The following is a 16366-nucleotide window of genomic DNA, read 5'->3' on the forward strand; positions in this document are numbered from 1 at the left end:
ACTGATGATCACCATAATTACTCGTGTATTGGTGAGTTTACAATGCAAGATCTGCCAATACTCCTTCTCTAGATTATAAATATTAAAATTGCCATATATAGGATATAAACGATATAAGCTGCCCCAAAAAAAAAAAAAAAAAATTGGTGATAGACATAAATTACTGAACAAAAAAAAAAAAGTATTTTTTTCTGTGACTTTTGGGGTTTCCCTAGAAAAAAATATTATCTGTGAATCTAATATTTTCGGAAATGACAGTAGACCATCATTATTTACTTTGGTCCACCACATACACTGCAACTGTTGTGAAATTCTTGTTTACAGATCAGGGTACTCTGTTGTCCCTCTATTGTGTTGGGTGTTAGCGAGTGTTGGACGAAGGTTATTGGAATGATGTTCACATTTACTTACACAGTAAATATTAGACTATTATCAATCCTAAAAACATGTTATTTAGGAATTAAAAACAAAAACAGAAGAAAAAAAAACAAAAAACAGAAACAAAATTTCACTACACTTCACGTTTAGTGGACTGAGATGTACAGAGTCTATAGTTTTTGCAGTTTATATTGTTTATACTTTGTATACAACATAGATCAACAAAATACATACCTGCAATGCCATCAACCCAAACACAATTTGTAGCCATGGACTTTCCAAAACCAAGTTTGATACGATTATTGCCTAGGTGTTCTCCATCCATTGTCCTCATGGCTTTCACCACACTCGCAATATCTGCATACTGGCAAAATGCATATGATGACACAACACCCTGTTTCTTGATGTCGATCTCCTGTAAGTATGACAATAATAAGTCATAAATAAGTCTTGTATCTTTTAATATTTGAAGATTTGTATGATGTAACTTCTCTACATGGAAAGACATATGTGTGGGTTACCAATAACAATCAATGAAACAATTAACATGGCTGGCTGGTTTTTCAAGAGCAAGATTCTGGATGGATCCATACACAAAGGGCCGAATCCATAGTGAGGGCTACTTATATCAGTACTCAAGACTCATTTCCAATTCATTAAAAAATGAATGATCAAATAAGTGAGCACTCATTCCAATAAGTGAGTAAGGATGATCATGTAAGTCTTACTTATCCACGCTGATTTCTGGCCAAACTACGTAGTTCTTCAGATGATGATGATGATGATGATGATGATGATGATGATGATGATGATGATGATGATGATAATAACAATAATAACAACAATAATACTTACAAATGACTTTTAAGGAACCCGGAGGTTCAGTGCCCCCTCACATAAGCCCTACACCAGTCCCTATCCTGAGCAAGATTAATCCATTCCCTACCATCATATCCCACCTCTCTCAAATCTATTTTTATATTATTCTCCCACCTACGTCTCGGCCTTCCCAATTTACACTATACACATTTCTGAATTTTGCCCATACGTGCTACATACCCTGCCCATCTCAAACGTCTGGATTTAATATTCGTAATTATGTCAGGTGAAGAATACAATGAGTGCAGTTCTGCATTGTGTAACTGTCTCCATTCTCCTGTAACTTCATCCCTCTTAGCCCCAAATATTTTCCTAAACACCTTATTCTCGAACACCCTTAGCCTCTGTTTTTCTCTCAAAATGAGAGTCAAAGTTTCACAACAATACAGAACAACTGATAATATAACTGTTTTATAAATTCTAACTTTCAGGTTTTTTTGAGACTAGACTGGATGACAAAAGCTTCTCAACCAAATAATAATAGGCATTTCCCATATTTATTCTGCGTTTAATTTCCTCCCGAGTATCATTTATATTTGTTACTGTTGCTCCAAGATATTTGAACTTTTCCACTTTTTCAAAGGATAAATTTCCAGTTTTTATATTTCCATTTGGTACTATGTTTTGGTCACGAGAAATAATCATATACTTTGTCTTTTCGGGATTTACTTCCAAACCTACCACTTTACTTGCTTGAGGAGACAGCTTCCAGATATGGAGGGTAGCTGCGAATATATTGAATAAACAGTCACAGACAGTCGATAAGGGGTGGTCTCCTCCAGCTTGGGGGTTGGGCAAAGGACTAACAACCCATCACCATAAAAAAACAACTTGTTACGAAACCACAACATAAGCCTCGGAATTGGACTGATTCTCTAGCATGACAACAGCAAAATAATAATAATAATAATAATAATAATAATAATAATAATAATAATAATAATAATAATAATAATAATAACAACAACAACCATAAATAACTTCGCAGAATACGTTAAATTTTATGCCTGACTTGCTGCACAAAGAAAAATGATATATATTGGAATATGGAGAATCCCTTAGACATACAGAATGAACAGCAAATTCAAGAAGCATTTTCGTTACAACAAATGGACTGTTGCGAACATATTGGTGCCATTAATAAACAATGTGACCAACAAAAATTTATCAATCTTTCCTCTTATGAAAATGATTATTGCTCTGAGGTTCTATGCAATTTCCTTCTTTCAGATTTACAATTATACAGTAAGGTATTAACTTTCAAATGTTTATAATGTGAATTTTTTACTATTTACTTTAATTATTTATTTATTTTAGAAACAATAGCTTTGCATTCTACTTATATCAAAACCTGCAGATTAAGTCTTTCAGCCTGTGAAATGCTTCATCTTAGGCATAATTTTAGGAAGCAGTGGACTGTAATAATTATTTATTCACAAAGTTGAACTCAACACTGCACTAATAATAACTTATTCATAACCTGCTTGTTCAATAACATATAAAAAAACTGATTCAAAAGTGCGGCTAACGAGAAAGACAGACTACAGCATGAACTGGAGTCACGTGGTTATCATGGTCTAGTCATGGCCATCTTGACAATCACCTAATATAAATACAGTAGAACCTCTATCATCCATGATAATGAAGGGAGTGGACTGAACAGTTAATCGAAAAAATCGGATAATCCGTGCCATAAAAGATTTTATAAAGTAAATATATAATACTTATGTACAGTTACGTAATTTCTTCAGTTGTCTTGTGTTTAACATGCTAGGTGTGGATCACAAGTTCATTAATTTAAGTCTGGTTGTCAACGACGGGTTTTTAAGGACCACGGAACTCCTTGTGATGGGAATAGCTCAATAGTGAAGGTTTCGTGTTGTAGATTTACATACTTTATACACTTTGTCTTTGTTATTTCATTAAATCGCACACAGCAGTAACAATAATATCGTACTATGAAGTGAGATAAGCCACAGTTTCTTCTTTCCCAAACTGCTCAATTATTTATTTGCACTTTTTTCTTTCGATACTTAGAATGTTTTCTTTTCACACCCACGGGAGACATTATGCATAAAAGTTATACATGGCTGCTCGAATAATGACAATGACTGAATGGTGCACGGGTTAGCAGTAATTGTGTGGAAGTTCTTGGGGTCATTTCTAAAGCAGGTAGTAACTATTTTACGAATTGGCAGAAACTCTGTCCTAAAGTGACTGTTTCTCTTGCCAATAGTGGCAGCATTTTCACTACCTACTTTGTAACATAAAGGACAGTAATAATAACCCTTTCTAAAAAAATTCATAGCCTATTAACATAATGTACAGTACTTCATATTATTTTCTGCACACACACAAAAAAAAAAAAGCAAATGAAAGATAGTCAGATAATCTGCCAAGTGATTAATAAGGTGACGGATAATCGGGTTCTACTGTTCATGTTCAAAGTTATAAAAAAACGAAGGAATTACTATATTAAACTCATATTAAACGTGCACTTATATATAAACTTGTTCAATGTTGGCCATGTTATGACTAAGAATGTGACATCGCACCATAGCCTGTCTTTCTCATTAGCCACATTCAAAAGGACTTGACATCATAAGATGCAATGCTGCCATATAATATACTGCTATAAAAGTCACTCAATGTATGAGTGTACATCTTCTATAAACGTTGTTTTTGAAATAGTAACAGATATGAGTGATTTACTTACCACATATAACACACTGAGTAGAATGATAATTAATTAATTAAAATTAATTAATAAGTGATAAGTAAATCACTCATATTTGCTTCTACTTCATAAAGAAAAATTTAAATTATGGTTTATTTAACGACTTTCGCAACTGCAGAGGTTATATCAGTGTCGCCAGTGTGCTGGAATTTTTTCTCAAATGTCATCAACTTCAGCTGGGACCAAACCCGCAACCTCGAGCACAGAAGGCCAGCACTATACCGACTACGCTACCTAGGCCGACTTTCATAAAGAACATTTATAGAAGATGTACACTCATACAATGAGTGACAGCAGTATGATACATGGCAGCATTGCATCCTGTGATGTCACAGCCTTCCACATCATTCTTTTTTTATGTTACTAGACAAGCAGAGCATGAATCAATTATTATTAGCACACTGTTGAATTCATCTACAGTACCGGTACTGTATTACAACCTGTTGCTGTAACCAAAAATTATGCCTAAAGGGAAGCATTTACAGAGCAAGAAAGGTTTCATCTGAAGGATTTGGTATTCAAAAACAGAGCTATAATAGACATTAAACAAACTGATAATCTGATAATGTGTCTACCCCTCCCCCCAAAAAAGAAAGATATTTGGGAGATTTGTTTATAAATAAATAGCCAAACTTTCACATTATAAAACTTTGAGGCTTTAATACACAAATCACTGTAAATACTCACCTGAAAAGAGGAATTTGCACAGAACTTCATAACAATAACAATGTTCATAAGAGAAGAGATTGGTAAATCTTTGTTGATCACATTCTCTGTTATTAATGGCCTCAAAATGTTCACAACAGTCCATTCGTTGAAACGAAAATGCTTCTTCAATTACTGTTCATCACATACGTGTAAAGGAATTCTTCATACCCCTAATATATTTTTTCCTTTATGCAGTACATGTCCAGCATAAAATTCAACATATTCTACTTAATCATCATCATCATTATTTTCCGAAAAACAACTGGTCTGGTCAAAAATGAATATGAATTATTAACATTTAAGTGGGCATCTTAGCTCACTTTCTGGAATGAGTTCTCACTTATTTGATCACTCACTTATGAATGAGGGACAACTATGAGTATCAAATGATTTGAGTTTATAAGTGTTCACTATGAATTCGACCCTCATATTGGCCCAATGTGAACCCTACATACAATGACTGTTTCAATCTGCACACAGCCCAGGTGACATTTGTGAATCCAATGGTGACAGCCCACCCTGACAGATTCAGGTCCCATCCCTACTAAGTATCTGATAAACCCCAGGGTCCAGAGCTGGAACCTCAAGCCCTTAAATTATATATCAGCATCGGAGACCCGCACTAACACAAAGGCAACACTCCAATCTATTTTTAACTATTGTAGTAGATAATCACATGAAATGAGAGAGAGCTGGAGGTGTTGGCAGAATGAAAGTGGAAAATAGAGGTGACATTCTTTAAACAGTGTGGCATTCATTCAGATGTACTATCACTGGAATTCTTTCCCTGGATTACCAGCTTGTCCCTTCAACAAATCCATGCTTTGGCCAGGGATTCGAACCCAGGGCGTGTGGATAGAAGACAATAATGATAGTCTTGTGCCACAGATGCGGCATTATGATATACATATTGATTCCATAGTAAATAAGATTATTTTAAAGTATCTTTCATAACCTTATTTTATCACTATGAATCTGGTAAAGTTAATAATAAAGTCATAAGTGCCATTTCATGGCACACACAGCATTAGAAATAAAAAAAGACTGTAAAAAAACAATGCGAAAGTAATAATAATCTGAAGTAATGATTTTAAGATTACTCACAAAAAAATGTTTTCAATTTTATCTCAATTATGGCTATAACCTCGAATTTTCTTATGTACCACAGATTTTCCCTCAAAATAGAAAGGAGGTAAAAATTTTCATTCTATGCCAAAAATAATAGCAGTACCAGCAACAGCAGTAGTAGCAATACTGTTTTTTATTTAATAAGACTTTTAACTGCAGACTTTATTAAGTGTTGAAATTCAAGATGGATGAGAAACAGCTGACAAATTTCACCTGGTGCCCTCTCATCAGAGACATGTTTCTTTTACATGATGTAAATCAACGACATTAACCCATAACTTCACTTCCCTCCTGGATGAATTGATACTGTAGATTTTATGGCCCATTAAAATTCATAACGTTGGACAGGTTTGAGTCACAAACCTCAAATCAAATGACTAAGATAGTAATCATTAGACAAAGCTCAGTAAGCACTGGGCATATGCAGTATGTTATAACTGGAATTTGGAAAATTCATATGGCCCAAATTTTGTTTCTGGGTCTATACACAGTTATTACAGAACATACCTTGGATACTCACAACATTAAAGAAAATAAAAAATATTAGGTTAGTTAGTACTTCCCAAAAGATAATTCACATCTATCTATAAAACAATATTATTTAAAATATTTTCCACTTACGATGATCTCCCCAAACTGGTCGAAATGCTTCCGGAGTTCTGTAGCAGTGACCTCCTTCTCCAAGTTGCCAATGAACAGAGTCCGTGTTGCCTTCGGATGAAATTCGTCCAACTCCGCTTCATAAGGCCTGATAAATTTAACGATACATTAAAATATTGTAAATCCAAGAAAAATTTCGTTTAAGTATAAAATAAAATTTTGAGTTATGTCATGTAAAAAAAAAAAAAAACATTTGGTGTATTCAAAACTATGCATCATAACAAGATAACAAGATGGTACTTTGTGAGATGATGCAAATTCTACATGTAGTTGCCTGACACTCACCTTACTGTTGGGAAGCAAAAAAAACAATTAAGTAATCACCCAAGTGGCTATTGATGCTAGTACTGTAACTCTCATGTAAAATAAAAGTTCACTGACAAAATAGATTTGTTTTACTGTAAACAGACTCAGACTGGACTAAGAGGTATCTGTAGTGAAAGAGACTTAAAGCGAATAGCAATAACTTTGTTTGAAGAGTCGAGGACATTTTTCAATGTTTCAAATAAATTTCTTTAGCTGGCCCCAAAAAAAATATTTGCATCACACAACGAGTATCTGAAATGGCCTATCTATTTTCTAAAATTTGATTATATGAACTATTTTTGATGTAACAATCATCCTATCACATCAACAGGGTAATGTAACTCTGCCTTCCAGGCACCCCAACCTCAGAAGTGGGTTACAACTAAGCCATGGCCAGGAGAGAAGACCAGAAATGTCGAAAAGACAACCTGGTGGCATTGGATAAAAAAAAAAAATAATAATTTTTTTTTTATGTAACAATATTTATTCTCTCTTAACCCTGCAATGCTCCCTGGGGTGACTCGTCATTCCAAATTACCCCATTTTCTTCTGTAGTTTAGTCTAATAATCTAATAACAGCTTGGGCTATTCAATGACAACAAAAGTTTCAATTATCTGTAGTGGAGGAAGAAGAGAAAAGTAGTGTGGTGACAACATACACCAGGTGAGCAGTCCAGGGTTAAAGTAAGAATAAAAATTGTCTTCTTTCTTGTAAGACATTCTAACAATTTATGTGATGTATATATAACTTAAACTATTAACATATGTTATTTATTTTCTTCTCAATGTTTTTTTTTATTAATAATAATTTTAATATATGCATATACAGGGTAATTCAGACCACCCGTAACAGTAATTTATTTCGGAAATTAGTGCATTAAAATTTTCGAGAAAAAATATTTATTACTAAACCACATGTGAACTTCCGCTTGAGCTTAATTTTATCAATCAGCTCTAACTGGAAGTAGGGTCAGTGGAGTATCACTTTAAAATTTCAAATGGGAATCTAGGTCAAATAGGGTACCATTTGATAGAGCTCTTCAAAACAAACAACTTTCATAGGAAACGTTTTTATTAATTCCTGTTCTTTCAATGAGAAAACGTACAAAAAGGCAATTGGTGATTCGGACCACACGTGTCATTTATTTCGGAAACTAGTGCATTAAAATTTTCAAGAAAAAAATATTTATAACCAAACCACATGTGAACTTTCACTTGAGCTTGATTTCATTAATCAGCTCTAACAGGAAGTAGGGTCAGTGGTGTATCATTTGAAAATTTCAAATGGGAGTCTGGGTCAAGTAGGGTACCCTTTGATAGAGCTCTTCAAAACAAACAACTTTCATAGGAAACGTTTTTACCAATTCCTACTCTTTCAATGAGAAAACGTACAAAAAGACAATGTCATCAATATTAAGAAATGTTAAAAGACGAAAATGTAAACAAGACAATTAATGTTGACATTTTACTGAAAGACGGTTAAAAACATCGTCTATCAAGATTGTTCCACAATAAGAGATGACATAAAACAGTGAATCCGGGAGACCTGCCCATCATTTGACCACGCCGCAGTGTTACGAGTCACTGACAGTGTTAGAAGAAGAGTTACGGGTGTGTGCTGCTCAGAACGACAGACAGTTTGAACATTTATAAAAATTAATGGAATTGTCCAGTCTTTCAGTGAAATGTCAACATTAATTGTCTTGTTTACATTTTCGTCTTGTAACATTTCTCAGTCCACACCTGTGGAGTAACGGTCAGCACGTCTGGCTGCGAAACCAGGTGGTCCGGGTTCGAATCCCGGTTGGGGCAAGTTACCTGGTTGAGGTTTTTTCCGGGGTTTTCCCTCAACCCAATACGAGCAAATGCTGGGTAACTTTCGGTGCTGGACCCCGGACTCATTTCACTGGCATTATCACCTTCATCTCATTCAGACGCTAAATAACCTAGATGTTGATACAGCGTCGTAAAATAACCCAATAAAATAAAAATAAAAAAAACATTTCTCAATATTGATGCCATTGTCTTTTTGTACATTTTCTCATTGAAAGAGTAGGAATTGGTAAAAACGTTTCCTATGAAAGTTGTTTTGAAGAGCTCTATCAAATGGTATCCTATTTGACCTGGACTCACATTTGAAATTTTAAAGTGATACGCCACTGACCCTACTTCCTGTTAGAACTGATTAATGAAATCAAGCTCAAGTGAAAGTTCACATGTGGTTTAGTAATAAATATTTTTCTCAAAAATTTTAATGCACTAGATTCCGAAATAAATGACTGTTACGGGTGGTATCAATCACTCTGTATATTTCGCATGTTAACATAACACAAGGGATCATTAAGAGAGAGAGAGAGAGCATCCTCACAAAATTTGAAAAACTTAGGTTATGCAATTTTAATTCTAACATATCTTGTGGATCCTGTGAATTACAAAACTGCAGCTCAGTTTGTACTGCTACTAGATCGCTTTTCCGATTTCATAGATATACAGACACACCTAGTTGAACAAATGCATGCCATTAATTAGTCTAGGATCATGCATGCTAACATAAGAACCAATTCATTGTGGTTTATAAGCTTCAAACAAAATAAATAGTTCAATGGTCTGCAATGATGATTGTGATGCAAATTATCCATAAAAGTGGAAGTTTTAAAATCATAAACCCATTGTAACGTGAATATATACTAACAATCAGTTGATTACTACCTGAATTCATTGTCATCCACATCATAACCTTGGTATGGTGCCACTTCGATCTTGCAACCAAAGAAGAGCTTATTGTGAGACTCTTCAAGGGCTTTTTCCACATCATCTGGCTTCTTGAAGCACACTAAAGCATAACGGTCACCTGCCTGTCCTACCACTTTCACACACGTTACTTTTCCATGTTTTTTATATTCATGGAACAAACCGTCCTTCAGGCTGGTATCTGAAATATAACAAACATTAAATTATCAAATACTGTAGTTTGAAGCAATGTTTCCTTATAGTATAAAGTATTTGTAGAAGAAAAATAAGCGAAATCTTTAATAACTAATGTCTCATAAAAAAAACCTCAACCAGATAACTTGTTCCAATCAGGATTTGAACCTGAGCCCGCACATTTCACGGTCACACATGCTAATCAGTGGAGGGCTTGCGTCTAGTTTCCTCTCATATCTTTGCCTATTTGTCAAATAGGTATAAATGTATTCCAATCTGAATTACATTGAGAACAAAATGAATGAATAAGCTTACCACTAGAACGAACTGGCAAGTTGCGCACACAAATGGCCAAAGATCTTCGATCCTCACTCTGAACAGCTGGACTCACGTTGTTGGCATGCGGGGCACTCACCGCAGACTGCAGAGCCACCCCACCCACACGTCCACTCCTTGCCGTCCCATGGTGGCTACTGCTGTGAAAAGTCATGTTTAACTGTCCACTTACTTAAGCTTTAAAACAGCAAACAAAGATGAAGAATGAATAGCTACATAACTACATAGGCAACTAGCCAATGCTATCAGTATTTTAGTGACAGTATTCTTGACAACTCGATTATTCTTCCTACTATTAAAAATGCATTTAACCACAATGTGATGTAATGTTTATCATTTACAAGCTAGAATGGCTGGCGAAGGTTTCAATCTTCTTACATTTTCATAATATGCATTTTGTGAGCTATTCCAACATATGAAAACGTATTAATATTTGTAGTTTTTTTTAATGTCTCTCCAAAGTTCGATTTCAACATCCACATCGTTGGAAGTAGGGAGTAGCATATTAGGATGAAGTATAGAGCAGGCCTGACTTTCTAGCACAGCTATGGTAACTGTGAAGGCTCACGAAAAATCTAGAAAATGATTGTGACTAGCTGAAGTAAAACGAAGCTAGGTTAGATCAAGAACGAGACTGTGGATACTGATGTTGGTTTAAAAAACAACCGACCCTAAAATTCATGATGATGATGATGATGATGATGATGATGATGATGATGATGATGATGATGATGATGTTGTAACATTTTTTATCACTTCGCCAGCCTTCACATAGCTGGCCCATACTTTTCACATTAAATGTCTTAACTTCTTTTCACTGTGCCAGCTGAATACTGGTACTGCTCTATTTTAAAGAAAGGGTAACACATAATTGTCTCATTCTCTTCGTCACAATCTTAAAATCAATATATATTTTTATGCTCGACCATGCCGAAATGTACTAATTATACACCTGGTAGCAGTCCTTTAATGCATGTCATTAAAGTACACCTACTCATTAAAGTACAGGTCTTCAGCCAATGATAACTCAGCTTACATGTGTTCAGCCAATGACAAGTCAGCTTTGTACCGTTATAAAACCGCAAGTATCGATTATTCTCGGATATGCAATCGAAAGAGAATTAGCGAAAAGTCACAGAGGCTGGAAATCCAATACTGTCGCAGAAGGTTATGTTCTGTTACTATAATAATTAGCGTTAATTGTAAATAATATTCAAATAAATTCAATGTCATCTCGTTTTTCAATGTCGAATTCAATAATCAAGGTTATAATATTATAATATTATCAAGTTTAACGGGACTACGTCAAGGTCAATGACATTATTGTTCCTCGGAAAAAATCAATACTTTCGCGTCTGCGCACATCTTACAATTCACGACCTAGAACAAGGTCACTTCCGATCTTGTCAGATACAAATAAAATGTATACATCTGAATACCGGTAATTTCAAGTTAGAAATATGGTCGAGCATAAAAAGTCGTATGAAACTCGCCTATAATGGTAATTAAGAAGCTTGTATGAAAATTATGAAACTCGCTTGCGCTCGTTTCATAAATATTCATACTCGATTCTTAATTACTATCATTATAGGCTCGTTGCATAATGTACTATTATATTTCTGTACTTGTTGAATGAGAAAATAGTACGTACTGAGTATCGAGTACTCAATTTTGATAGTAGACACTACTTTCAAGAAATTATAATATTTTCCAATTATTCTCATATAATTTCTATTTCAAATGAAGTGTTTTTCTTTTAAGAAAAAAAAAACCATAGCCCAAAAACATAAACTTTTAGGAGAAACAAAAAACTATCTGACATGGGTGTTGTTGACACTTAAGTATGAAATTCATCATGCCATTTCTTAAGGTGTTATAGGAACCTGGGAAAACTGAAGTATATTTATAACTTAAAATTACCTCACAGAAATACATGTGTATATGCAGGTAACTGTGGAAAATGGTTGTTTTAAGAAAAATTACTCAGTTGTAACTGAAATGTACCTCTCCTTTATTTTCTTTTTCTGTATTATATCCTAAATCTTCTCTTTTCGTTGCTTATGTTTCTTCCATGGGGTTACTCCTGCACCTAAAGATGACTCGATAACTAATACAACAATTCACGTGCCAAAGTATTTTTCTCTGAGGTGATTTTTGCCACGTACGTAAGAAACAGTACTGCCAGTCTATTACAGTTTAAAATTGTATGGATAAATGTTTCAAGATGATATGACTGGAACATTTGTAAATGCTACCATCATCTTAGCTGGACAATGACTGTTTTCACAAAAAACTCTTTGGACTATGGCTGTTTCATGAAAATAACTAAAAATTTCCACTCCTATAACATAGGACTATGGTGTTTTTCCCTAACAACTAATTCAGCAGATGGCAGCTACAATACACTCACCATATGCTTAATATCTCAAATTTGCAATTCTTGGACTATGGTTCTTTTTTCAATAAACCCTTCAATTTGTTACAGTTTAGTAATGTAAACAGTGATCATTCATGTTGTTCATTACCTGTGAGGAGAGCAGGACTTGTCAGTTCCCGGTGATGATGTACCCGAACTACAACTGCTTGAACCTGATTGGCTAGAACTGGAGCTGGAATGCGATCGGCTACGAGATCTGGACCGAGAGCGACTTGACCCTGAGTTGGACCCTGACTCGCTCCCCGACCTGCTAAATATGACATCACATGGCAAGTCAGACACTGCCATGTATCTATAAACAACAAACAATTTCACTTTCCCATTGTTTACCCAACAACAGGTGACTTACTGCTATACACATACATGTATATTTCTTCTGACAAATATGAAAACAAAACAATCGCGTCATCTGTACTATAGCACATATTTTAGCGAAACCTCAGCAGGGCATTACTGACATCTTGTATAAGGCAATAAAAAACACATTAGTATCCAATTAAAACTTTTAAATTACTTTCTCGATTATAAGAAAATATAATGAAAAAGTTTATTGTTAAGACCAACAGACCAGTTCAAAAGGGAAACAACTCAAAATTTAAAGCCCCATGTTGCTGTGAAAAATCCGACTAAAACACACTAATTTGAAACTTATAGTATATATTGTATATAAAACATCAGTAACAGAATTTGAAATAATTTAATTGATTCTTGGATTGTTTTTCACAGCAACATGAAGCTTTAAACTACAGATTTATCAAAACTTAAAATTTTGAGTTGTTTCCCTTTTGAATTGGCCCGCCAATATGTTCAAACTACCATAACAAAATATGATTTGCATCACTTTATGCGAAGTATATAAATTATAAATAATTTCTGTAGGCTATTTTTGAAGCTAGCAAGCAAATGCCCATACAAAAGGAGGAAGGAGAAGTACAAGGAGAAAATGTGAGAAAGATTGGGAGAAAAAAAAATCAGGACTACATATGCCATAAACTCCTTATTCAAGTCTTAGGAACTCTAATGCATATCTCGAAATATGAGCAATTAAAATACCAAAAAGTATACTGAATTCTTAATACTTTTACTTATAAAATTCAGTTAATCTATAGAAGTGGTACCATACTCACTACACGACCCGTGGCTCACGGGCCACATGCAGCTCTCAAAAACATTTATTGCAGCTCTTGAATTAATATTACTATTAATATTCTTTTTCTGAGAATTATTATTATTTCTGGAGATAACTTTGATTACCCTACATCATTACTGTCAGTGAAGATTTTTAACAATGATACATATTTGTTTTCTTTAAAAAGGTAGTGGCATATCTCACGTCGTTATTTTATCTTGATATAATAATGAGTCATAAATGTTTTCGTCTTAATACAATAGCGAAGATTCAAATTCTGATAACAAGTATTTAAAAGATCCTCAATCAAGAATAGAAAAACTGAAAATCTTAAAAAGTCCGTAATATCTGAACAGAAAGTAATGTACTCCACTGTACATAAAAACGAATTGATCACAAAAGCACCGTATCACATAGTAGAAATTAATAGATGCAAAGAGTTAAAGGAATGCCTTCTAGCAGTATGTGACACTTTATTTTCTAAATTTCGGAATGAAAAACAGATTACAAGTGAATTAAAATAACAAATGAACCTGCTCATATTGACATGATTTTGAAGAACAGTAGCAAAGTCCTCTCTTAAACTTCTGAAACACCAATCATATGTTGTCGTTGTTGTTATTATTATTATTATTATTATTATTATTATTATTACTGATTATTTAAATAATAATAATAATAAAACAACAACAATAATAATAATAATAATAATAATAATAATAATAGTCGTTATAAATACAATAATTAAAAATCCGCATATTTTGTTAAGCTTCAATGCTGTTGAAATACATTGTGGCTCTCGGAAAGAATAACATTTTTCATTTTTGGCTCTCTTCTAATTTCTAATGAGTATCACTGATCTATAGGGTTCCCGTAATTCTGCACACAAAAAAAAATTGGGGGTATTATTTGTATTAAAGAAGACTGCCTATTACATTGTACCTATGCATAAAAAAAATTCACAGCAAAACTGAATATATTGTAATTCATTGTAATTTCAGTCAGTGTTCTGTCCAAGGGTAGGTCTTTCACTGCAAACCCAGCTTTCTCCACTCTTTCCTATTTTCTGCCTTCCTCTTTGTTTCCTCATATGATCCATATATCTTAATATCGTCTATCATCTGATATCTTCTTCTATCCCAAACTCTTCTCCCGTTCACCATTCCTTCCAGTACATCCTTCAGTAGGCAGTTTCTTCTCAGCCAGTGACCCAACCAATTCCTTTTCCGCTTCCTGATCAGTTTCAACATCATTCTTTCTTCACCCACTCTTTCCAACACAGATATCGTATTCTAGTTACATAATATTAATATTCTGTTAGGTATATAGATACATCTTGATTACACAACTTTTAACGCTATATCACTTCGGAATATATACATTTCTTTCACTATTAAAATTAGGTTACCTTGTTGACTAGTTTCAACCTGTTTTAGGCTATCCTCAGAACTGGGTTGTTTTCCACAGGAAACACAATCAAAAGGCGCGAAAACCAGGACCACCCAATTCTGAGGATAGCCTACAACAGGCTGAAACCAGTCAACAAGGTAACCTAATTTTAACACGTGAAAGAAATATAGTATATATTCCGAAGATATATAGAGATAGGCTTGTCTGATTAAGTGATTTAAACATACATAGTATCAATTATGTCATTTATCAATGTCATACTCCTGGTAAGAATGTACTTGCTTTAGGAAATTAGTGTTTTCTGTGATGAGGTAATAGCATTACAAGTATGAAAACTCATGTAAGCAATATTGCACCCCAGCCTATGCCTAGCACTTTCCTTCCTAGTTCATTCTGCAATTTAGTGAGCACATTTGTTTTACCTTGTCTTTTCACGCCTCCAAAATTTGTGTTGGTAGTCTACACAGTTTGAAATAATTTTATATATCCATATTATTATATATTATCAAAAACTATATACCGGTACTAATTCTTTTCATTATGCCATGAAAACATAAATTTCAAATTAAAGGTCGAAAATACCACACTTCAGAAGAGTACCAGTACTAAATATCTAGGTGGAACTTTAGACAACAAGTTAAACTTTGCTTGCAAATGAAATCAAAGAAAATGCAGCAAGAAGGATACCAATAATGAAAAGACTACCAGGAGTTAAATGGGGATGTACTCAAAACACACTAAACAGAATATATGTATAACATATATGTGAAAATATGGCAGCGAAATTCTGATCTCTGCTAAACAAGAAAAGCTGGACATTTTAGAATAAACTCAGAATAAAGCACTTCGTCTGATAACTGGAGCAGACAAAACTACAATCAATATGCAATTGTACACAAAGAATCCCTCTGTAACGACAGAGGTAAAAAACCAAACAGCAAGTACATTCATAAAAATGAAGTCATCGCAGAAAGCAACCTGGATCAGAAACTATCCACCAAGTAACGTGAAAACGCAAATACCACCCATAGAGGCATGTCAAAAGATGATGAATGACCTAGATGCCAATATACCTATGTCTAGTATTTAAAAAACTAGTCAATCCTCTGGACATGTGGATATAACACATCAGTTGACAATTTATCAAAAAGAAAGATACGTCAGACACGGCTCAAAAAACTACTATACTACTTATAAATGAAAAATACCCAGAACCAGAGTGGATTAAAATTTACACTGATGGAACGCAAATCAATGACACTGCTGAGCCAGGGTTATTGCAAACTATTCTCCCACTATTCCTCTGTCGCGTCGACCTGGTTGGCGAGTTGGT

The 16366-nt window shown here is 34.2% G+C and overlaps 1 protein-coding gene across 7 annotated transcripts in view; it reads right to left on the minus strand.

Moving 5' to 3' along the window:
* Positions 1-16366, minus strand: part of LOC138700219 (protein split ends-like) — a 457327-nt gene that overhangs the window by 58543 nt on the left and 382418 nt on the right. For 3 of the 7 annotated variants that reach the window (XM_069826675.1, XM_069826673.1, XM_069826679.1), the window contains exons 5-9: positions 12583-12786; positions 10037-10197; positions 9506-9728; positions 6452-6578; positions 613-793 (exon numbers count right to left, since the gene is read on the minus strand). In XM_069826675.1, the coding sequence (XP_069682776.1) occupies positions 613-793; positions 6452-6578; positions 9506-9728; positions 10037-10197; positions 12583-12786 (896 nt within the window). The remainder of the gene's footprint in view (positions 1-612; positions 794-6451; positions 6579-9505; positions 9729-10036; positions 10198-12582; positions 12787-16366) is intronic. The other 4 variants (XM_069826680.1, XM_069826677.1, XM_069826678.1 and 1 more) reach the window with 3 other exon arrangements.

Source organism: Periplaneta americana, chromosome 5 (genome assembly GCF_040183065.1).
Source record: "Periplaneta americana isolate PAMFEO1 chromosome 5, P.americana_PAMFEO1_priV1, whole genome shotgun sequence".
Classification (NCBI taxonomy): Eukaryota; Metazoa; Arthropoda; class Insecta; order Blattodea; family Blattidae; genus Periplaneta; species Periplaneta americana.